Source organism: Pantherophis guttatus, chromosome 1 (assembly GCF_059756535.1).
Source record: "Pantherophis guttatus breed Tessera chromosome 1, ASM5975653v1, whole genome shotgun sequence".
NCBI classification, from domain to species: domain Eukaryota; kingdom Metazoa; phylum Chordata; class Lepidosauria; order Squamata; family Colubridae; genus Pantherophis; species Pantherophis guttatus.
The window spans coordinates 191395040-191418551 of record NC_142063.1 but is presented as its reverse complement, the minus strand read 5'-3'; the positions used below and the strand labels follow the sequence as shown (position 1 = coordinate 191418551).

The 23512-nt window shown below is 41.3% G+C and overlaps 2 protein-coding genes across 2 annotated transcripts in view; both read right to left on the bottom strand.

The window, feature by feature from the left end:
• Positions 1 to 23512, bottom strand: part of COMMD1 (copper metabolism domain containing 1) — a 118461-nt gene that overhangs the window by 69942 nt on the left and 25007 nt on the right. Inside the window, exon 2 of the mRNA XM_034432483.3 lies at positions 2074 to 2355. Coding sequence (XP_034288374.1) covers positions 2074 to 2355 — 282 coding nt within the window. The remainder of the gene's footprint in view (positions 1 to 2073; positions 2356 to 23512) is intronic.
• On the bottom strand, positions 19072 to 20769 carry LOC148116706 (uncharacterized). Its single transcript, XM_087878593.1, has one exon. The coding sequence runs from the start codon at positions 20767 to 20769 to the stop codon at positions 19072 to 19074; it is 1698 nt and encodes a 565-aa protein (XP_087734719.1).

Here is a 23512-nt window from a genome sequence, read left to right as displayed (position 1 = left end):
ATTTAAAACGGAGTCGCCACGGATCCGGAGCTTCAGTGGGCTGAACGGGGAGCTCTCACCCTCCAAGCTCCTGGAATTGCTCCAGGGGCTCCCGGGGAGCTCTACCCTCGCCCACCGGCTCTCCTCTTCTTCTTTTCCCGAAGGAGAGGTTTTCAAGCCGTCTGACAGCTGATTAGTGCTGTCAGAACGGCTCCAACGGAATCGCGGGGCTGGCGGTCCGAAAAGACCGTCCGCGACGCCGGTGGTGCCAACTGGAAGCCCCCTAGGCTGCGAAAATCTTGATGGGAGGAACTAGCCATGGTTAGAGGGGCTTTGGCACAGATATGTGCATAAATTGCTCCCCTTTCTGGAGAACTTACTGATGGCCATTCACACCTTGATCGCTTCCTGTTTGGATAATTATAATGTACTCTAAATGGGGCTGCTTGTGAAGACCACCCAGAAGTTACAACTGGTCTAGAATGTACTGGCATGTTAGATGTCCCTAGGTTAGCCCATCTTACCTCCCTGTTGCTTGAGTTGCATATTTAAAGCCCAATATAGCATGCACCAGGTTATCTAGAGGATGATCTCTCCCTGAGGACATCTGCCCGTTCCACAGTGCAGATAAAGTGTGCATGCTCCAGCTCCCTTCCCGTGTAAATTATATTGCCATCTTGTGTGTCTTCAGAAGCATGTCCTTTTCACCAAAGCCCCTGCCGTATGGAACATCCTTCCTACTGAGATCCAACAGGCCTGTACCTTCTGAAGAATGCTTAAAATCTGGAAGTTTCCCCAGGCATTGGCACTGGGTGAAATCAGGGTGGGATGAATGTGTGAGTGTATTAAAGAAGTGTTGCCATGGTGCCAGGATTTTCTCTTTTTAGTTATATGGCTGTTGGTTTTATACTGTTTTATATAGTTTTATTGGTTGAAGATGCACAGAGTTATTTTAAAACGGGTGGCTAAATAAATAAATTTGGCAAGTATACAATTTCGAATGTTAGATGAATGACTGGGAATAAGTCATTGTCAACTTATTTTGTTCTTGGAAAAAGACTTTTAAAAATGTTAACCCCAACAAATATATTTATTGCAGCACAGAATATGGATATGACACATATGCTTGCAACAACCTGCAGATACAAGGAGACACACAAGAAACTGTACCTTGGTATTAGAATGATTTTATTATAATTAGAATGATTTTGTTATTATAGAAATGGCTTAAAATGTTATGAAATGTAAACCAAAAGGCTGAGTTTGAATTTTTTTTTGTATTTTACTACACCAAAAAGTTATGGATGTCATAACTTTTTTTCTTTCTCTGCACTTTTTCTTTCTCTTATTTTTCTAACTTTTGTTTTTTCTGTATTTTTATTTTATAATGAAACTTAATAAACATTTTATAAATCTAAGAGTAGTGCCTTGTTAACTCTTAGCACTGAATGTTCTCTACTAAGTTAACTGCAGCTACTGCTCAATTAGTGCACATATTTACAAATGCTTTATGCAAACTAAAAATAGAAGTTCATATGATATGAGATCATGCGTTTCTGCTCATAGTTCAGTAAAGCTTTAAATGTGTATTTTCTGCAAGTTAACAAGAAGAATTTCCTTTTTTGGGGGGATCGGCATTCTGTAGCAAGAGAAGTAAAACATCTTTTAATAAATTATGGAAAATAATATTGTGCTATGTGGCATTCTGTAGGAATCAGAATGTTCACTTAGATTTACCATATCAACAGTAACATATAAACCAAACAATGAATAAAGGGCTATAACTTTTCTCTTTGTTGTTGCAGTTTTAAGATATCTCTTCAGATCATGCAGGAGCTTCCATCTGGACAATATAAGTTACTCTGCTTTGGAGACAAGCTACACCTTGACTGGCTTCCTGAAGTTTATACACTCAAATTTTGGAAAACATTGCTCCAAGGATGCCAATGATTCAAGCTTGAGATATTTAAACTTAAAGAAGCCTGCATTATAGTGTTATCTGCAGAATTCCTTTTCTTTTCCTCCATCTTTAGGAAGCAAACACTTAATAACATGTAACATTCACATTGTTAAAATAAGATAAAATGTTCTTACCTGTCCATTTTTCTCAAGTTCCATTTCAACTATTGCCACAGGACTGTTCATCTGGTCAATGTGTCTTGACTGTGTTTTTAAATCTACTCTCCAGCTTATGTTTTTCAAGCTATTTTCCCACTTGCTTTGATTTATCAGACTCTCGTGAATTTTTGCTCGCTGATTCTTCCAAAATTTTGCAATAACTATAGCATGATCAGTTGTGATTCCCCCTGGTTTCTTTGTTTGTGCAGTCAGAAAAGCTTCTAATTGATTTGAATCCATGTCAGCTGAAGCTATTGACTGAAAGAAAATGACAATTTTTACAGTCTGCAATTCCACATTCTTTGACAAAGTAACTATAATTCTCAAATAACATATTATCCACAAATCCTTATCCTTCCATCAAAACAAGCCTAGATTGAATTACCCAATTCTCAAAATGAAAGGCAAGCATTTGTTCTGGGTTCAATGGGGATGGTGGAGGAAACAAAGAAGATACAAATTTCATTGATGTGTATATTAAATACTTAATATACGGTACCTAGCTCTGTATTTATACTGAGGTGAGGCCAAGACAAAATTCTGTAATAAAAATACTGAGTTCTGACTCTTTAACTGTCTCCCACCTAGAACAGTAGAAAATGGTGTTTCCTGGGTGACAAATAGCTCTTTCACTTTAGGATAATAGAAAATTGAAAATACCACAAAAGAAAGCAATTGTAAATTAATTTTGTGCTACATGATTATTTGGATAGTTACTAGGAGCTAAGCTTGAGTGTATTTTATTTCAACTAATCCATAAATGTTTTCAGTGGATTTGCTCAGCAAAATGACAATAGCTTTTAAAATAACTTTGGATACTAAACTGACAATTGTTTAGAATAAAACATTTCTTGAGGATGAAATATAAACATTTCAGATAAATCAAATCAGTATAAATTAAAACTATAATGAGTATATAGTACTATATGGCATCTGGTGAAAAACTTATAATAGGAAATGATTATGATAATTATTTGTAACAGATGTAATTGATGCATACATATAGTCCTAGAAGCTATATTCTTTCTCTATGACTTCCCTGTCCATATTACCTATAAATTGTAAAGTAATTATACGGTGAAAGAGATAGACGTAGTATTAAACTGATTGTGAATAATTATGACATTTAGCATAAAGGTTACTGCAAAATTGCCAAGAATATAAGTGAAATCATACAACAATTTATTTGACTTCTCCACCTCAAAAAACCCTAAAACCCCCTTTTTAAAAAATATATGGCTAATGAAAAATGAGAGGATGTATCTATATATGGATACTTATTATATAAAAGTGCCATTAATAAAATGTCAACTAGAATATATGATGCAGATTTGTTAAGTCCAAGAAGATCCTAGTATGATTAATATGCAAGGTCAAAGCAGTCAGAAGGAAAAAGAACTATTGCCCAAAATGAGAGAATTAAAAGTAATACAAACACTGGCAAAATTAATACAAGATAAAGATGCAGCAAAATATTTTTTAAAAATATATTACCACTAAATAGTCATGTAAACAGCTTTGCTAATTAGGCCAAGGAGTGAAAGTATATAAACATACTAGAAAGACTATAAAGAAGCTGAACAACTTGTTACTTATCATTAGGAATAAAAACAAATGCAAAACTAGCCTGCTACTGGAAGGAATTAAAAAAAGGAAATAAACAGAGATAAAACAAAATGAAGGAATAGATGTCATGCACAAAGAGTTCCTGAAGAACTCAAAATATTAAATTATTGATCTGCAATCAAATATGCTACTTATCTTTAAATTTAAATTCAAAACAACATGTAACTTTTTTTCCAGAGGAAACCAGGAAATAAAAATCAATTTAGGCCTATGGTATTTGTGTTTAACATTTTAATTGGGTTATAAAATAAAATGAGATACAAAATATGAAAGTAAATAGGAAAATGGTGGGGAGGAAGAGGGGGAAGAGAAGTGAGGGAGGATAAGAAAAAAAAGAAAAAGAAACATTGACTTTCGACTCTCTCTGTTGCAGTAGAATAAGGCATTAACATCAACTCACAACTTTTTGTTTTTTCATAATAATATGAACAAGTCATTTCAATAAATCTAATCAGTAAAACCAAAATCACAGGGCCTATGGCCATGATGGTGAACCTATGGCATATGTGCCACAGGTCGCACTCAGAGCCCTCTCTGCGGGCACACCAGCTGTTGCCCCAGTCCAGCTCCACCACGCATGCATGCCCCGTTTTGGGCCTGGAAGGCATCCTGCACCCACCTGGAAGCAAAAAATGGGGGACGCGTGCATACATGGGGGACACGTGCATAGACGGGGGAAGCATGTGCATGGATGGGGGCAGGGCACATGCGCGGGGGGCACTTGTATTGGATTTTCGTGTTGCACACACTTTGGGCAATCAGCACCAAAAAGGTTAGCTATCACTGGCCTATTGTATTGATTAATCAGAGATACTTGTAAAAAGCTCCAAAAGGATATTCCAAAAGCAGGTCAGCAACAATAACATGATAAAGATATATTATATAAACAAACAATAATTCATCGCAGCAACTTCTAACTTTACCTAGCCACTGTGGGCTAGCAATTTAATAAAAATGCCAATCCACTGGGCAGCAATTTCAGAAAAGCCCATGTAGAGCATTGGGATATTTAATAGCATACAAGAATATTACTTCAGCATATTCTTCCTTTTGTTCAATACCCAACTTTATGTGGCAGTTTACATGCTATTGGTTTTGGATTTGAAAATCAATACCAAAATCCCCAATCAGCTATGAAGCTTACAGAGACAAATTAAATTCCATCTGATCTATTTCCCAGGACTGCCACATGTATCTGAAATCTCCAGAAGTAGGATGAGATAGAAATGAACATTTAGAAATAGAAAGAACTATTGCAATTCTGTTTATCTTCTTTAAAGAAGAGAATTTAGTATTTCAAGATATCATCCCTGAAATATAGGAGCCTTTAACTGAACTTTCTGGCCACAATTGTAGCCATAGGTTTATTTTTCCTCTAATCCTGGAACATGCTGCAAGAACCTGGGAATGGGGAAATAAAATATTTGCCTTGACTTGGATATAAGGCTAGAATTATGGTTAAGGCTGGTAGTTAAGGCTACCAGAACTGATTTGCAGAAATCCAGCCAATCTGTATACAGGAGCAAGGTTGGAATTCTGTATCTACCTTTTCTGACATTTAGTGGTCATCCAGATTTTTCTAGCCCAAATCTGATAGTTCTAACAACCTATCTACCTTATTATTTTGTGTAAAACTATGTTAAAAAGGAAGCAAGTAATTCTCCCCCAACCCCCCATTTTCTATAAGGATATCATAAAGAAAACGAATGTGGTTTCTTTTCCAAGACAGCTTTTCTTCTTGGCAAAAAAGAGAGTAAACCCGTGACAGTAAACTGGCAAGTTGATAACCCTGAACTCTAATTAGTTTATATTTTAGGAGAAGAATCATAAGATCTTAAAACTGAGAAAAGCATTGTTTACTGCTAAAAGAATAATTTCATTATATGATACTTTATTTTGTTCTAACAACAGCCTTCTGATAAATAAGTCAGTAGAATATGAAAATTCCAAATGCCATTTCCATTATGAAAAAAAATTCTTGATTAATAAGATGGCTTCCCATAGCCTAATACTGTAATTTTATTACATCCAAAATATCTGAAAACCACAGAAAATATTCATGTACATTGTGTTCCCTGAAAAAGACATGTAACACATGTTTTAAAAACATGACAAGCATGTAATATAAGTGAAAAATGACAACTGACAATTTCAAGTGGAAAATTCCCACTGTTTCCTGAATAGATTTTTATTTGTCAATAATAGTGGTGTTCCAAGAATTTTTTTTTACCACAATCCGTCTAAGCTTTTTTCTTAGCAATTCCTTAAAACTGTAGATCTATACTGATAAGAAATAAATTGAAGTCAAAGGCTCAGAGAAACCGTAATTCAACTGCATGTACTATGATAATCGTTAACTTTCCAATTCTGTAATAGTCAAGAAAAAACTTTTTATTTATTATTATTAAATGTATTTGTTTAGGACTTAGGAGAGAAAAGACTCATTCTATCAAAATATTTTAACTGGAAGTTTGCCAATGCAATCATCCCGGCCTAGTGCACAGGCAGTCTTGGGTACTTTGTTATATGCCCAAAGGACATCACTGTTTCTGTGAACTGTGCTGGCTCTCAGTGGGCTTTAGGGTACAATTCAAAGTGCTGATTGGCACCCATAAGCCCTACCTAGTATGGTACCAGTTTACTTGCAAGCCTATGTGTCCTAAATCAGTTCTACTTCTTGTAGCAAAATTGGCAGTTAGCATGCTCCAGGTTCCTTCCATTAGGAATTGTCATCTTGTGTGACCTAGGAATTGTGCCTTCTGTCGTAGTGCCAAGGATCAGGATGCCCCCAACCCTTCTGGCTTTTCACAAAGCATTGAGGATCTGGATGTTCCCTCAGACTGTAGGGCTGGGAGATTGGATCAGTTTGGTTTGGTCTGTGTGGACTACGAATGAACTGTTTTGTTTCTGCGCGTATGCTGTTTTTTGCTTATTATTTCAATCTATATAAATTATCATCTCAAATTAATATTTCTGGACAGCTAACAATGTTAAAACAGAATACTCCTCAAATCCTTACCCCAACACACAGCAATAGCAGCTAGGGTAAAAACAGACATTGTGTTTACTGAGTCTACTCTAATGCTGTATAAAAGATACCTAATTCTACAGAACAGGGCAAATCTCTTTCATTACATTTTCATCTGGTCGTTGGGTTCAGTAGCCGTTTGGCAGTGCTGCAAGAGAGACCTAAGCTACAACTTCTGCAGTCACCTCCTTTTTTAATTTGTTTAAACAGTTGAACAACCAGTTGACTTAGAGAGTTCAAAGCCCTGAAATTGAACAGCCTTTCTTGGCATAATGTATATAATTGACAGGACTTGGCTCTTAAGCTTCTGTAGCCTGCATGATGGGGAATTCCCTTCGCAATGACTGCTGCTCTTTAGAAGACATGGCTGTTTGCTAGACAGAAGGTTATTTTAGGAAATTTATCACAGAATGCAGTCTAGCATAGATATGGCCTGGCATACAACTGCATTAACATACATGCATAATCAAAGCTGTATGTATGTAATGATTTGTCACAAGAATCAATACATTCATTTCTGAAACCCCATCTCTTCAACAACATTTATCTGGACTGCTATTAGGTAGCAGCAGCTAAGAGAGGCAAAACTCTTAATTCTTTCTGCCACCAGAAGGATGCACCCAGGACCATCCCATAATGAGTGTATCTCTCACTCATATTACGAAACCTTTCCTTGAGCTCCAAGGACACTTTCACAACAGCTGCATCTAGGTTACACAAATCCAGGCAAACAGTAGAAGCACTGAAAGATGAACTCTTTGCTGGCATCTAGTGATCATACATTGATAGGATAATAGTCCTTTGGAGAAAACACTGACTGAATGAAGCACCAAGATCTTACAAACACCACTATAGCACACATTACGTATGGCGATGAGCGGCAGCTTTCCCCACAGTTGGCAATGTCTGAATGCTAGGCAGGGGAAATCACCATTCACTGCCTTTCTGATGCCCTGCAGAGAAACTATAAGAACAGTAATAGTTCATATTAAGGTCATGCCGGGTGCAATTTATGCTGACAATTCGTCTCTCCTGGGTTTGGGATGAAAGAAAAGCCTGAGAAAGCAAGTGAATGGCTAAGATCCATGCCACGGGTCTGTAAGATCATGTTCCAGGTCCTTACATGATTGGAGGCAATCCAGCCTCTGATGCACATAGTATGATATCTGATTATGAATATCTGCAAGACAATGCTAGATTCTGGTCTTCCCAGGGATGCTAGACTTAACATACATAAATCCAATTTTCATGTGTGTATTATTGATTGATTGATTGATTGATTGGATTTGTATGCCGCCCTTCTCCCAAAGGACTCAGGGCGGCTCACAACAATAAGAAACAGAAAATACAAAAGTTAAAAGACAAATTAAAACAGAATATCCAATAAATAAGGTTAAATGTGGGAATGCAAATTCAAATTTAAGATTTAAGAATTTAAAAAGCTACTAAATCAGTTTAGAGTCAACCCAGGCCCTCCCGTTGGAAGAGCCAGGTCTTCAAGGGATGAATATATATTCATCTCTAGGAGAATGCTAATTTTATGGACATTAACCATTAATATAATTAAATAATTATAAACATTTGATACATCAGTATAATGCAGGTGTGTGATATTATTTGGTTTGTATTTATTAATGAAACAAAGACTGGAACCTAAAGATATGTTGCAGGGGTGAAATGCTCCCGGTTCAGACCGGCTTGGGCGAATAGGTAGCGATGGTGGCGGGCAGTTCGGAGAACCGGTAGCAAAAATCCCTGCCTCTGCCCCCTATGCCCAGCTGAGCTGCGCGATCATCAGAGCCTTTTTTTCCCTTTAAATGGCTCTGACAAGCCAAGCTCTGATGATCCCAGCTGAGTTGCCTGCTAATCAGGCAACTCAGCTTGGATCGCCAGAGCCATGTAAAAGAAAAAAACTTTTTTTCTTTTAAATGGCTCTGATGATCCAAACTCTGACGACCTCAGCTGAGTTGCCTGCTAATCGGTAGCAAAAATCCCTCCCCCTCTCCCCCTCAGCTTGCTTACCTTAGCTGCTGGTCGCAACGCCTTGCTGTAATCCCTGCAATCCATTGCATCAGCAAGCAACTGAATCTCCCTGCCTGCAATCAAGCCAGCAAAGCAAAGCTTGGGTCTAGCACAGCTGCTTTTACATTGTGGGTGAGCCAGTTGTGTTGTGTTGTGTTGTGTTGTGTGTAAAGTGTGAAAGTTGGTTTTTTGGGCTTTTTGTGGCTGTGTGAGGTTCCTGCTTGTTGCAGGGGCCATTTTGGGTCTACCACAGCTGCTTTTACATTGTGGGTGAGCCAGTTGTGTTGTGTTGTGTTTTGTAGGTTAAAAAAGGGCAAAGAAGTGACATTGACTTGGCCACGCCCACCTGACCAACAAGCCACGCCCTCCCAGTCACTTTATCACCAAGCCATGCCCACTAATTAAGCCACGCCCACAGAACTGGTAGCAAAAAATTTTAGATTTCACCCCTGATATGTTGGGTGCTAATAGTATACAGATCAACAAAACTTTTTTTTTCTTCTAAACTGATTCAGGAGTCGTGATTAACCAGTCCTGATATTTAGGATCAATCGTGTTTTGTGTGAAAGGTTCAGTTTGAACAGGAAAAAAAAAATCCTAGTCAAGTTTTTGTCAAAACAAAAAAGAGTATTTAATCGGGAAGAGAGGATTCTCATATTGATAACAAGGCTCATCACTGTTATATAAGCAAAGCCTAAGGGTAAACTGGTCTGCCTTCTCAGAAGAGATTGAATAACAGAATAACAGCACTGGAAGGGGCCTCAAGCAGGAGACCCTATACCATTTCAGACAAATGGTTATCCAATCTCTTCTTGAAAATTTCCCCACAACTTCTGAAGGCAAGCTGTTCCACTGGTTAATTGTTCTCACTGCTAAAAAATTTCTCTTTAGTTCTAGGTTGCTTCTCTCCCTGATCAGTTTCCATCCATTGTGCACCATTAGTTTTTATTTAAAACATTTATAAATTCATTTACAAATAAAACATTTAGTTTTATTAATATGGAAACATATTTGTTTTCATATCATTGTGATTGGTATCCTCCTATACAGTTCCCAAACATGAGAGGAAGATTGACAGCGTTCCAGAAAACCCCCGACTCCCAGTAAAGACACTGAAGCAGGCATTTTCCAAAGTTCTCTTTACTAGCAATAGGTAAACTGGCACATCTGGGAATTCTCAAATCTGAAAAACCTGGGCTTTCCTTCAATAATACAAAGCTCCCAAAACCAACCCCTTTCTCCCCTTTCGGTCACATGCTCCAATCATCATGCGTTCCACCTCAAGCCAGCCCCTGACCACTCCTCCTCCAGATGCTGGCTCACCCTGACCTTGACCGATAGGAAGAACACTATTATGTCTACTAACTCCCCTCTCCTAAATCCCCCCTCCTACTTTCTTACACATGAGGAGGTGGCAGCATTGAAGCTTCCGGCCTAATATGGCTTCCAAGGCTGACACTACAGCTCTGAAATGTCTATAAATGGCCTTTATACTTGAAAATAGGTTATTTACTGGATTTCTTGTATTATCACTGCAACAGTATTCCTAATAAATCATAATTACAAAAACTGCATAGATAATTGTTTCTTGTTGTTCTTCTTTGGTCTAGATTGTGTGAGATCACCCTAGCAACAATTTGTTCTGAATATTATACTTTTTACAGAGACTGTATTTGTAGAAGATGGCAATTTTAATATTTACTTGTCTAAACTGATTAGCAGTTCTGCCCTTAGTTCAACTTTGCTTAGTGCTCTAGCTCTCCTTTTTTGGAGAAAGCTAGTATGATTAAGTTAGTCATACCACATACAATAAGAGCCAGGTTGAATGATTACTGTACTATGATGGGTTTCATATGAGGATATCTTTGAAAAGCATCTAAAATTTTCAAACAAGGCAGTCAATAGTATGAAAGGGTCAACTCATATATATCACTTATATTGGTTATTAGTACTGATTTTTTTTTCTTTAAAGTGTTTATAGGGTCTCTGTAGGGGAAGGGGTGGCAGAACTGGGGGCAGAATCAAAAGAGAAATTAGGCTAAAGTTGCTACAGAGCCACAAATGGACTAAGTCCAACTCCTTTTGAATTCCATTGATCCTTATCTAGCACCAAAATAGTGCTAACCATTAGTTGAGAACAGTCCTATACAGAGGCATGAGTATTAATAAATCAGTTTAATTGGAATTTCACCTATGGTCCTGGTCTTTGGTGCCTGATGTTCTCCTATATGAATTTGCTTGTTAATTTTCAGAGGCTTTTTTATGGTTGTCATTCTGAAATTATTTGTGTGGTCAATGGTCTCAAAGCCCCTCTTACTTTCAACTCTTAAGATCTCTGGGCTGGGGAAGTTTCCTTTCTTGAATCCTTACTGTAGTCTGAACAGAGTTTTCTGGGCAAAGTGGCTTACTGCTTACTGCTCTAATTTATTTGTTTGCTTGCTAATGTTTAAATCCACCTCGTTCCAGATTTTGTATGGGAGATCAGTTTATCCAGGCTGGTTTGAGTATCTGAGAAAAACTATCCTCTTCTTTTAAACCTTTAGTGAAAAGCCTTAGCTGTCTTTTTCTTCATTTACTAAGCCTTTCACTCTTCTGTTTGCTACTTGTATTACTATACATTCTTTAAATTTTATTAATAATAGTCAAACCCTTTCAATAATTATATTGGTCCAAATAAAAATGAAAAGAAGCATGTTATCATGATTAATATCAGTTTATAATAACTATGAGCAAGAGTTTTGTATTGTTTTTCCAAGAAATATCAAGAAAACCAAACAAGGCATCAAAAGGGGAAAAATTCTGGTTATAAAATCCATCTCTCAAACTCTTAAAACATTACAGTTTTAAAACTACAGAGGAGATGCTTGGCAAACTGAATAGGATTATATACTGCAAAATACTGAATTTAATTGTGTAGGAGAATTTTAAAATTACAGGAAAATAATCTGCCACCAGACAATAAAGTCTTAACTTTTTGAATGGCTACAAGCTTTTCTATCTCTTGATAGTATTACCTAATTTGCACTTATTGTTCTTATCCTAGTGCTCTATTTAAAATAATTTCCAAGAAATCTTGGAAATATAGCATTCTTCTTTATTTCTAATATCTTCTTTTTTCATGAATTGTGGTTTTGATTCATTGCTGAAGATAGATCTAAAGAACTCTCAAATTTGATTTCTTTAAAAAAATCATCAATCACGTTCAGTAGTTCAGTCCTATAGCTATCATTGCAAACTGAAATCTTGTTCATTCTCTAACAGACAATTTCCACAGGATGTTTCTGTGGAACTCTCTCTCCTCCAATTGTTAGCATGTTAATTAAATGTGAACTTTGTTATCAATGATAATAATTGAATGTTCAGATTCCAACTGATGATATCACTGCTAGCATTTACAGTAATTCTCTTAATTATCAGGGTGGAGGAATGAGGATGAGAAAATTGAAGAGGGAGGTAGTCATTTGGGGAAGATCAGAGTAGTGGCAGGAAGAGGGATATATAACAAGAGGGATGTGGGATGAGCTATTATAGGGAAGGGAGACCTTACGCTCAGGCTGGTACTTTTAAATGCCAGGCCCATCTATTAAAAAAGTATCTTAATCCAGAAATTACATTATGGGTAAACAGGTAGACTAAGCATAATTGAAATCTGGATAAGGTTATAACTTCCCTTAAATTTTATTTTGCAAAGCTGTTCAATCATTGTCCCTGATTAGTCCAAATAAAACTCTTTCACACAGAGATATGTATTAATAGTTTACTTATTTTAAAAATATATTAAAAATACATCAAAAGTATCCAAATTCGACCGTCCCTTTAGTCCATTTTAAACTTTCCTAATTTAAAATCTAGTTTTTTTGCCTTTAACTTTTTTCTTTACTCTTATCTTTAATCTGGGATGAAGTGATCACTCAACTGGTGGCTTAATTGCGCTGCTAAAATGATTTTCTTCTAAATGTGCTTAGGAAAGTGGGTTCTTTTGCAAACTCCATGTCCTTTTGCAGGCTATGTTCTGGCTGTGACTCTTCCGCAGCCTTGGTGCTTAGATCAAAAGAAGCTTCAGAATTTCTTCAGATCTTCCTCGTGAAGACCAGTCTTTTAGGGAGCAAGTGGGAAATCTCCCAAAACTCATTATCTGGAGAGATATCTATGAGCCAGGCTTAATGCGTGCTCGCTGGTCTGTGTTGCAGTTTCCTCTTCACTATTTGCAAAGGTGCATAAGTCTATTATGCCCCTAAAGCTGTAACCCATAATTTTAAATACTATATCTTCTGCATAATATTTCATTTTATTTTCCTGACTTTGAATTTTAATCCCAGTCATTTGTTTCTCATGTTGGATCTTGTTAGCTAGAGTTCACAAACTGATTACAAATGGTATATTGGGAAATTTGCAGAGAATACTGCTATTTGCTGTTCAGATATATTCTCCATCCAAGTATTAAATTCTTACTTACATTTTATTTTGTTTAAAATGTCTAGTAAAAATAACTGTCCAAATTGTCAAAAGCCTTTTCCAAGTCTAAAAATATTACTGCTGCCTTCTTTTTCTTACCACTGCATTTATAATAAATTATTATTATCCATTATCTTTCTCTTTGGAATACAGCATGTCTGATGTTTGTACTCAATTTGGGAATGCACTTCCTTATACTATACATTCATCCACAATGGTAGTAAATATCTTATAATGAACATTTTAATAGAGAGATTGGTCTGTATGACTATGGTTTCTTTGGATTACTTTTTAAGTATTAAAGTTATACTTGCTTCTTCAGATGTTTCTGTTGACTAAATTCATTGTCCTTACCAGTAGTTCTGCCAATTTTTCCTCTAAATTTTATAAATTTGGGCTTCTAGCCCATTTGGGCCTGGTGACTTCCCAATTTTTATTTTATTTATAACTTGTTTAGGTTTTTTGAATCTAGAGGCCCTGGATGCTCCATTCTATCATGGCTACACTCCTTCTGTCAGCCCATCTTAGACCAGACTAGGAAACTAAAAGTAATGCATGCTAACAGTCTACTAATTTTATTATAAGGTTAAAATAATATAATTTTGTTATGTATTGAATGCATTTCCCCCTACTTTTACCTTCTTGAAACCTAGGGAAGATCTTGTCTGAAATGCTTTACCAGTTTACAGTTCTGGCCTAGACTCAGATGTTTTATCTGACCATTGTTTTAATTATGTCTCTCCCTCCTGTTCCTCAAGGTCATTCCTTCTATCTATTATATTTTCCTGAATTGATAGTTCTAGTCAGGCATGTGGGGGATGAGAGATCAAGCCTTTAGGTTCTCTAATTTGGGTGTACCATGGCTCAACCATCTCCCCCCTCTCTAACAGTGGAAAGGAGGAATCAAGTGGAGTGGGGGATCAGTCTGGAATCATTACATAGGCCTAAGAGAGCAAAGTCCGGCTCCTCCTGAATGCTGTTGAACTTTAATGATTCCAAGTGGCAAACTGCCAGCCTGAGAAGATCGTTGCAAAATAGGCATTGAGCAATAAAATAGGTAGTTTATACTCTACACATGTGAGTCTGCTGCTGTTCACACCTGACAGTTGATATTAATAAATAATCAAATTCTGGTGCACACTTAAATAAAACTTGTATTGTCTTTTAGTTGGACACATCAAACATCAGATATCTATTAATTTCAATTATTTTATATAAGTTTTGTTTCCCTCACTAATTTTTTTTTCATACCAGTGTATTACTACCAAACTTGGAATACAGTATTTTATTGAATTCTCTTCCTATTACCACTCTGCCATAAAAACATTTATTCTGTTTTGAAAACAGTCATAAAAGATATGTAACAGAAGAATCTATATTAGATCCATAAACATTAACCAGTTATTCAATCCCTGCCATTTTAGTACATAAAATTAAATAACACCCATCGACATCAGTGACAACTTGTTGTATGTCAATTGGAAATCCTTTTTGAAACATAATAGCCATGTCAAAGTATACTTTTGTCAAAGTATAAACCTGTCCCATCGAACCTGTCATTAATATTTATCTTGTTCCATTAAATAAAGTGGTAATTTGGAACTCAACTGTTTGAAACTCATCAAATTTGTTACTCAATGCCTTTTGATGTGAAAATTTTGTCCTGATACTCAGCATTTGTTTCATACTCAACATACTAGCTAGAACTTGTCCGTGTTGGCTGCTTTGTAACTCAATGCATTATTCCTTATGGGAAAAATCTGTTTGGTACTCATTGATTTTGATACTCACTGTGCCTCCCTGAACCAATTAATTATGAGTACTGAGGTAAGTCTCTGGTAGATAAGAGATGGGGTGGGGTTGAATTTTTATCTTGTTATTTTTAATGTTGTAAGTCGCCTGGAGTTACATATAGGCAAATTAGGTGGCCATATAAATTTGTTTAATAAATAGTTTAAATTTTAAATCTATGCTAATATTACATGTTTTTTCTTAGATTGTTGCAGCCCTTTTACACTGAGATTAATAATTATCTACTAATTTTATTTTGGCCTGTTTATCAATACTCTCCCTATAGCAATTTATTTTATGACATTTAACAAATACTCAGTAATTAACTTTTTCTATGTTTAATTATTTATTGTTTTCTAATATTGCTCACACAGGTAGCAACTCCATAGAATCTCAAATTAGCACTCAAATACCATTCTATATATAGATTCTATACTTGAAAAAGAAAAAATATGACTAAGAGCAAAAAAAATGAAACAGCAAGCAATGTTATTAAAGAAACTAAAAAGAACCTTAAGGAAAAAATATGAAACAAAAAACCCCAAAGAAAATTTCCTAAAAGGGATAGTACTATGATTACATCTCTCTAACTATAAGTGAAAAAAGACAGAACAGTTTCAAACTTACTAATCAAAACCAATATATCATATGTAGATATAAACCTTAGAGTTGGTAATATGCCCAGATTTGGCATATTATAAAGTTAAGGTTAAAAAAAAAATGAGAGAGGAGTACAGGAAAAAAAAAAAAGCGTAGAATTTTTTTTGAAAATGGGCTTTGACTTACCTGAAAGCCCCTTCTGATTGTGGTGGGTCCGGCGGTCAGGATTGGGTTAATGCCCCTCTCCGATGATGGATTGGGTCTGCTAGCTGGGAAGCTCCTCCTTCTGCTGTTGCCTCCCAGCTTTCTGAGGAAAGATGATTTGGTGCAGACCGACACGATGAGCTGAAAGAGAGGAAAAGGACCACAGGACCACGCCGAATCGGTCCGGATTAAACAGGGTGGGGCTGACCGCCGGACCCACCACAATCAGAAGGGGCTTTCAGGTAAGTCAAAGCCCATTCTCATTGATCGTGGGTCCGGCGGTCAGGATTGGGACATGCCAAAGCGAAACCTATAGGGAGGGACTAGCCCGGACCAAAGGCGTGGACGCCCTGTGGACCTGTTGCAATACCCTGCGGCCAAAGGCCGCATCCGCCGAAGCGAACCTATCTAGATGGTAATGGCGAATAAAGGGGGTAGGAGTCGACCAGGCCGCAGCACGGCAAATCTCCTCCAAGGAGGCCTGGGTAGCCCAAGCCGCTGAGGTGGCTGCACTGCGAGTGGAGTGGGCCGTTATACGGGAAGGAACCGGTAGAGCCTGGGACTCATAAACTGTGGCTATTGTTGCTTTAATCCAACGCCCCACTGTGACTGATGAAATCTTCTGACCCATGGTGGAAGGTTGGAAGGAGACCAGAAGGGACTCCGTCCGTCTGAAGGAGGAGGTCCTACGGATGTAGATCCGGAGGGCTCTCCGCACATCTAAGGTGTGCCATGCCCGTTCTAGAGGGTGGGAAGGGTAGGGACAAAAGTTGGGAAGGATAAGTTCCTGAGCCCGGTGGAACGAGGAATTTATCTTGGGAAGGAACGTGGGATCTAACCTGAGGATCACCCTATCGGTATGGAAGATGCATAAATCGGCCCTGATGGAAAGGGCTGCCAATTCCGAAATATGCCTGGCCGAGGTGATGGCCAGGAGAAACGCTACCTTGTAGGAAAGGAAGCGGAGAGCCACCTCCCTAAGGGGTTCAAAGGGACCCCTTGTCAGAGCGTCTAGAACGCGGGGCAAATCCCAGGAGGGATACCGGTGGACGGGTCCTGGTTGGAGGTTGGAGGACCCCTTTAGGAATAAACGGATAAGGGGTCGGCCCGCCTTGGACCCACAACATAGGATGGTGGAGAGGGCCGCGACTTGCCTGCGTAAGGTGTTAGGAGCCAAACCTGCGTCGAAGCCATCCTGGAGGAACTCCAGTACTTGCAAAGTGGTGGCCGCCGTGGAGACAATGGACTTCTGGGTGCACCAGGATGAGAAGGACCTCCAGGTGGAGTCATAAATCCTCGTGGTTGATGGGTGACGAGCTGCCAAATAGTTGTGACGATCCGAGGAGGAACTTTGGCCGCGCCTAGCAGTCGTCGCTCAACCACCAGGCGGTTAGTTGTAGCCATGCGGGATCCGGATGCAGGAGGGATCCCTGACGCAGGACCACTTCGCCCGGAGGAAGACGCCATGGTTGATGGACTGATAGTGCTCGGAGGTCCGCGAACCATGGGCATCGCGGCCAGTAAGGGGCTATCAACAGAAGTTCCGCACGAATGTGGAGCATCCTCCTGATGACTTTGGGTATCAGGGGCAGGGGGGGAAGGCATAGAGGAGGCCGGACGGCCAGCCGCTGTAAAGATCGTCCACGGCCTCTGCCCCGGGCTCTGGGAAGCGAGAGAAGAATCTCTCCGTCTGGCGATTTGCCCGGGTGGCGAACAGGTCCAGGACTGGGTTGCCGAAGAGGGCCGCGATCCTCCGGAACAGGTCCGGGTTCAAGCTCCACTCTCCGTGGTCCACCGAGGCTCGGCTGAGCCAGTCCGCCTGGATGTTTGCCACCCCCGATATATGTGAGGCCCGGAGGGACCTCAGGTGTGTGTCTGCCCAGGCTCCCAGTTTCTCGGCCTCCTCCATGAGGTGGCGAGAGCGGGTCCCCCCCAGGCGGTTTACATGGGCCTTGGCGGCCACATTGTCCGTCCGAACGAGAATGTGTCTGTCCTGTACTTTGTCCCGAAACACCCGGAGGGCTAGGTGAATGGCCCGTAGCTCTAACCAATTTATGTTGTGAGCTAGGTTGTCTGGGGTCCACTGACCTTGGGCTATGAAGGTGGCTAGATGGGCCCCCCAGCCGTGAAGGCTGGCGTCTGTGGTTAGGACTAAACAGTGAGGTTCCCAAAATTCCCGGCCCTTGAGGACCGCCTCTGAAACCCACCATCTGAGGGACAGTAGGACCTTGTGTGGAAGGAGGACTGTGCGGATGGAGGTCGCCAGTCGTTTCCTCTGGAAAGGGAGCAGGAACCACTGGAGGTCCCTGCAATGTAGTCGTGCCCAAGGTATGATCCCGATGCAGGAGACCATCTTTCCCAGGAGTTGTGACAGTGATGCCAGGGAAACAGGTTTCCCTGACAGCACTGACTCGGCCAGTGACTGCAGACTGGAGACACGGTCCTGAGAAAGATACACCTTGCCCTGAATGGAGTCGATGATGGCCCCGAGATGATGTATGCGGGTCGTGGGTATCAGGTGGCTTTTGGCCAGGTTGACGGAAAAACCGTGGCTCTCCAGGACCTGGAGGGTGGTGTCCAGGTCCTGGCGCGCTAGATCCTCCGAGCGGGACTGGACCAGAAGGTCGTCCAGATAGAATTGAATTCGGATGGGGAATGTTCGGAGGTGGCCCACCAGCGTGGCCATCAATTTTGTGAAGACTCGGGGAGCCGAGGAAAGGCCGAATGGAAGGGCCCGATACTGATAATGACGACCCGCATAACAGAATCGGAGGTACCTGCGAAAGAGGGGGTGGATGGGAACATGGAGGTATGCCTCTGTCAGATCGATGGAGGCGAGGTAATCTCCGGCCCTGATGCCCTCCAGGATGGATTGGAGGGACTGCATCTTGAACCGATGGTATAAGACCCGTCGGTTCAGAGACTTGAGGTCCAGAATTGCCCTCCATCCCCCCGACGACTTCCGAATTATGAACAGGCGGGAATAAAAGCCTTGTCCGTGCTGCCCCGGAGGTACCGGCTCTATGGCCTGAATTTCGCTGAGATGTTGGATAGCCGATACCATCCGGAGCTGAGATGACCGATCCCGAGAGACCAGACATCGCAGAAATCGGGTCGGGGGGTGGAGAGAAATTCTAGGGAAGAGGCCCACCCTGACCGTCTCCCTGACCCAAGCGTCCGTGGATATGATCTCCCATTGACTGGCGAAGAACGCCAGGCGGCCTCCAATGGGAGGGTTGGACGTGCAGTCAGTGTGATCTGCGGGGAGGGCGAGCCCGCCCTCCGCGAAAGGGGCGTCTGAACTGGCCTCGCTGGGATGGAAACCCTTGTCGGTCCTGTGAGCGTGACTGGTGGGGCTGAAAGGACCGCTGGGATCTGGGACCAGAGTAGGCACTGTCGGGCATCCTGAAGGGACGAAAGGAGGAATTAGCCCTGTGCTCAGACCTACGGGACATGGGTGGAAGGATTTTGCGTTTGTCCCTGGACTCCACCAAGAGTGGTTCCAGGGGAGCACCAAATAAGAGGGGACCTTGAAAGGGGGATGTAGCCAGGCGCCATTTTGACTTGGCGTCGGCCTGCCATTGTTTGAGCCAGAGCAATCTACGGGCGGAAAGTGAGGCCCCAATGGCTTTAGCCGCAAAACGAGAGGAATTTAAAGTCGCATTGGCTGAGTATTCCAGGGCCGCCAATACCTTGTTGATGTCTTGACGTGAACGGGTATCAGCCACTGGTAGACGGTCCTGCAGTTGCCTCAGCCAGAGGATGGATGCTCGGTTGAAGAAAGATGCCGCCATGGATGCCCTCACTGACCATGCCGTGGCTTGGTGCGACTTGACAAGCGTATGCTCCAGGCGACGTTCCTCCGGTCGGAGACCTTCATCCGGAGGGCCGGCTGGGTTCAAGGTCGTTGAGAGTGCGGCCACAGGGGCGTCAATCGTGGGAACCTGTAGCAGGGAAGAAAGCTCCGGAGCCATGTTATAAATGCGGCGGTCTAGTGTATTGATAGTGGGACCGGAGGCAGGTGACACCCATTGTTTGGTAAGGACGTCCCAGAATAACTTGGGACCTGGAATTTCCTCCGCCTCTATGGTGGGTTCTTCGAACAATGGGAGAGCTGAGGAGGTTCCCTCTGAAGGAGAGGGGCCAGCTTGGGAAACAGAAAAACCTGTGGTAGCCTTGGCCTTATGTAAGAGAGACCTAAACAGATGGGGCTTAAAGAGACCAACAAAGGATGGTTGGTCTGGGGACAAATCCTCATCATCAGATAATTCTAGATCTCTCAGATCCTCACCAATCACGGAGGCTTGTGCAGAGGCACCCAAGGATGGAGCCCTGGTCATGTCTTGGCCTCTGTCGGTGGTAAAAAGGGAACCCTCCACATCGATGTGTGAAGGAGATTCCGAAACCCAGGAGGCCGTGCGGCGTTGCCTATCCGCTGCTATGCCCTGCAGGATGGCTTGATGGATATAAGCCGCTAAAGAAGGTGAAATTGATGTAATTTGTTGTTCTTCCCCGCCCTTTAGAGGGTCTGATTTGGGAAGGTCAGCTGCAGGTGCAGGAGAGTGAGCAGTTGGGGGGCTATTCTCCTCTGGTGCCCCAAAGAGTTCCTCATTAATGTGCCCTTGAGTAGCCAAGTTGATGGCATCCCCATCCGGTGACAAGGATGGAACTTGAACAGGTGGGGCAGAAGCAGGGCCTGTAGGTGTGGACACTTGGGCCAAGGATGAGGCAGGAAGTTCCACTTCCTTGATGGAGGCCTCTTGAATCGCTTTCTGAATGGAGCGTTCGATGGCTAAATGAAGCCTCATCTCCTCCTTAGATCTGGAGTCAGATGTTTTTGAGGAGGATTTCTTAGAACATTTGGCTGGGATAGATGAGGATGTCCCTGGTTGCTGGCTGTCTGGGACTCCACGCTTCGAAGCCTTGGGCAGTCTGGAAGATGCCATCCTAAAATTAAAAATATGGGGGCCTGGACTGAGAAGAAGGGCCTATCAAAATGGCGGCCGTAAGAATGAGTAACAAAATGGCGGCTTGCCACGAGGTAGCTGGCAGGGAAGGCCTAAGGGCAGCCCCAACACCCTCGATTATCAATTAGAGAACTTACGCCAAATAAGAGCCAGATCCTGATGATACGTCTCCGGCTCGTTCCAGGAGACTCTGACGCTTTGGCTGCCATCCGGCAGTCAGTGAGCCCTTGCGCGGCCACAGAGGCGTCAAGGAGCGGCGCGCCTGAAGCAGCCGAAGTAGTGGAGCCAAGTAGCCTGATTGAAGGCAGCGCGCTCAAACGCGGCCGCCGGCTACCTAAGGGCGCTTCCCAAGTGCAAAGAGGCAGAGATCGCCGCTCGAAGAGGCGCGAAGAGATCCCGGCTGCAAGCCTCCTCTGAGGCGGCGTGTGGAAGGCTCGGCTAGGGACGGCTGCAATGGCCTTGAAACGGCCAATGGCAATGGTTTCAGCTACTCGTTGCTAGGGGAGGCTCAACCGAAGGGAGCCTACGACCCAGACCGCCAAGCGGTCCCCAGCGGTTTTGGGTGCGAAGCCCTTCTCGCTGGCAGCTCAACCGACCGGGAGCTGGAGACTAAGTCCAAATCAACTAACAAATTTAGAAATCTAATCGAACTTAATAAAATTAATAGAAATACCAAATTATAGATCGTGGAATAGCGATCAAGGAACAGCTCAAATTTTTTGTGTCTATCCTAATCGGATTGAGTCTGAAAGCTGGGAGGCAACAGCAGAAGGAGGAGCTTCCCAGCTAGCAGACCCAATCCATCATCGGAGAGGGGTATTAACCCAATCCTGACCGCCGGACCCACGATCAATGAGAATAAGGCTGTTTCAGGGCAAACCTAAATTTCTCCCATCAGGCTTGTTCTTCTGCAGATTTCAAATGTAAGATAAAGGGCTGTGCATTCGAAGGATTATAAAATCTGTGAATCTGATTTGACAAGTAATGCAAAATGCACTTGGAAATGCTGAAATATTGATCTGGCAAAAGTTCTCGGTTTTGTGAAAACCTTTATCTTTAGTAAAAGGGTTTGCCTCTTTAGTAAACTCAGATAAATTGGTATCTTACTTTGGCTGGAACCCATCTTCAACAGAGACGTTACCAATTCCTGCTGAAATACATGTAACATTTCATCTCTTGAATTAACATGAAGAAATTGTACAATAATGATATTGGAACTAGTTCCAGTCTTCCTTCTCATTAAAGGAAGTTTGATCACATGATCAGTCTTGACTGGAAAATCCATTTCCAAAGAGAGACGTTTTCTGAAAAAATAAATTCAGCCATATTTGATTGATTTGGGGGGTTTCAATGCTAATCTCACATAGATGTTTAATGTGCCTTTTAAGTAATTCATTTATCCAAAATATTATGACTAGCTTGCATAATAGTGGGCAGTCAATCAATCTTTATAGAGAGTCATTTTTTCCTGGCATCTGTTTTAAAATCACATTTAAGCTCTGCCAGATCTTGCTGGATCAGCTTCAGAACTTGTATCTGAGCCAGGATCTCCTTTAACAAATTAGTAAAAGAATCCTCCTCTGCCATCTTTCCTAGCTTGGCAGATGGTGATGCAGTTGGAATTAAGCTAACTGTTGAATATTTGGATTTAATTGCCATCCTAGTAGCTCACTGAAAACAAATGAAAAGCTTTATTTATCCAGATCAAAGTCTTTATCCATACAGTCTGACAAATTTGAAGTTTGGAAACACTTTAATCAGGAGAGACATGAAAATGTGCCACAGTGCCACCCCAAAACAGAAACCTGGTTATGCAGTTCAGTGTTTTTAATACTGAAGGGAAAACAGTTGGGCCCGCCTCCATTTTATTACCTTTCCTGAACTATGAGGTTACAAAAATAATGTTTGATTGCATAACTCAGCTGCCTGCCCTGCAAGTTTCCAGAAATATTTCAATTTAAGTGGCATACTGCTATTGCATCTTGACTGGTAGTATTATCACTATCAATCTCACTATATTAGTCTTATTATGGAGGACCTTTTCATATAACTAATCCTATGTGCACCATTTCGATGTAGCAGAATTATATACTTTCAATAGATTTCTTTTCTATAACCTGAATGTCTTAATGTTTTGTTTCTGCTTCAGAAACTGGACAATTCACTAGCTTAGTATGATTTTTGGGTCAACTGGTGGGTTCAATGGCCTGCTCTTCCATGGTGAAAGTATTTGTTGAAATACAGGGTCTTAATTTACTCATTGACTTAATAATCAGGTGAGGGTAAAGAGTGCTGGAGGCCGCACACTTGCTGAGTTAAGGTATGATACTGGATCTCCAATTAAATGGAAGTTCAGGTAGTCCTAGATTTATAATTATTTAATGATCATTTGAAGATACGATGGCCTCAGAAAGGGTGCTTGATGACCTGTAAAACATTTCTGACTGTTGTAACACGCCCCCTCCCCTGGTTGGTCAGCTGTTTGCAATCTGGATGCTTGGCAACCTGTTTGCACTTACTATCTGTTGCCAAGCACTTTGCAATCATGTGATTGCTGTCTGCAATCTCCTCTGGCAGATTCCTCAGTAAATCAATGGAGAAGTCGGCAGGGAAGATTGCAGGCTGCTGCTTGCCTGCCAGGACGACTTCTAATCTCTGAGGGCTGGCTGAAAGAGCTGCTTGCCAAGTGGAGCTCCTTCAGCAGGATGCAGGAACAGAGCAC

What these genes read in the sequence shown, in the direction of transcription:
- LOC148116706 (XM_087878593.1), bottom strand. Translation starts at nt 20,769, where the DNA reads ATGGCATCTTCCAGACTGCCCAAGGCTTCGAAGCGTGGAGTCCCAGAC.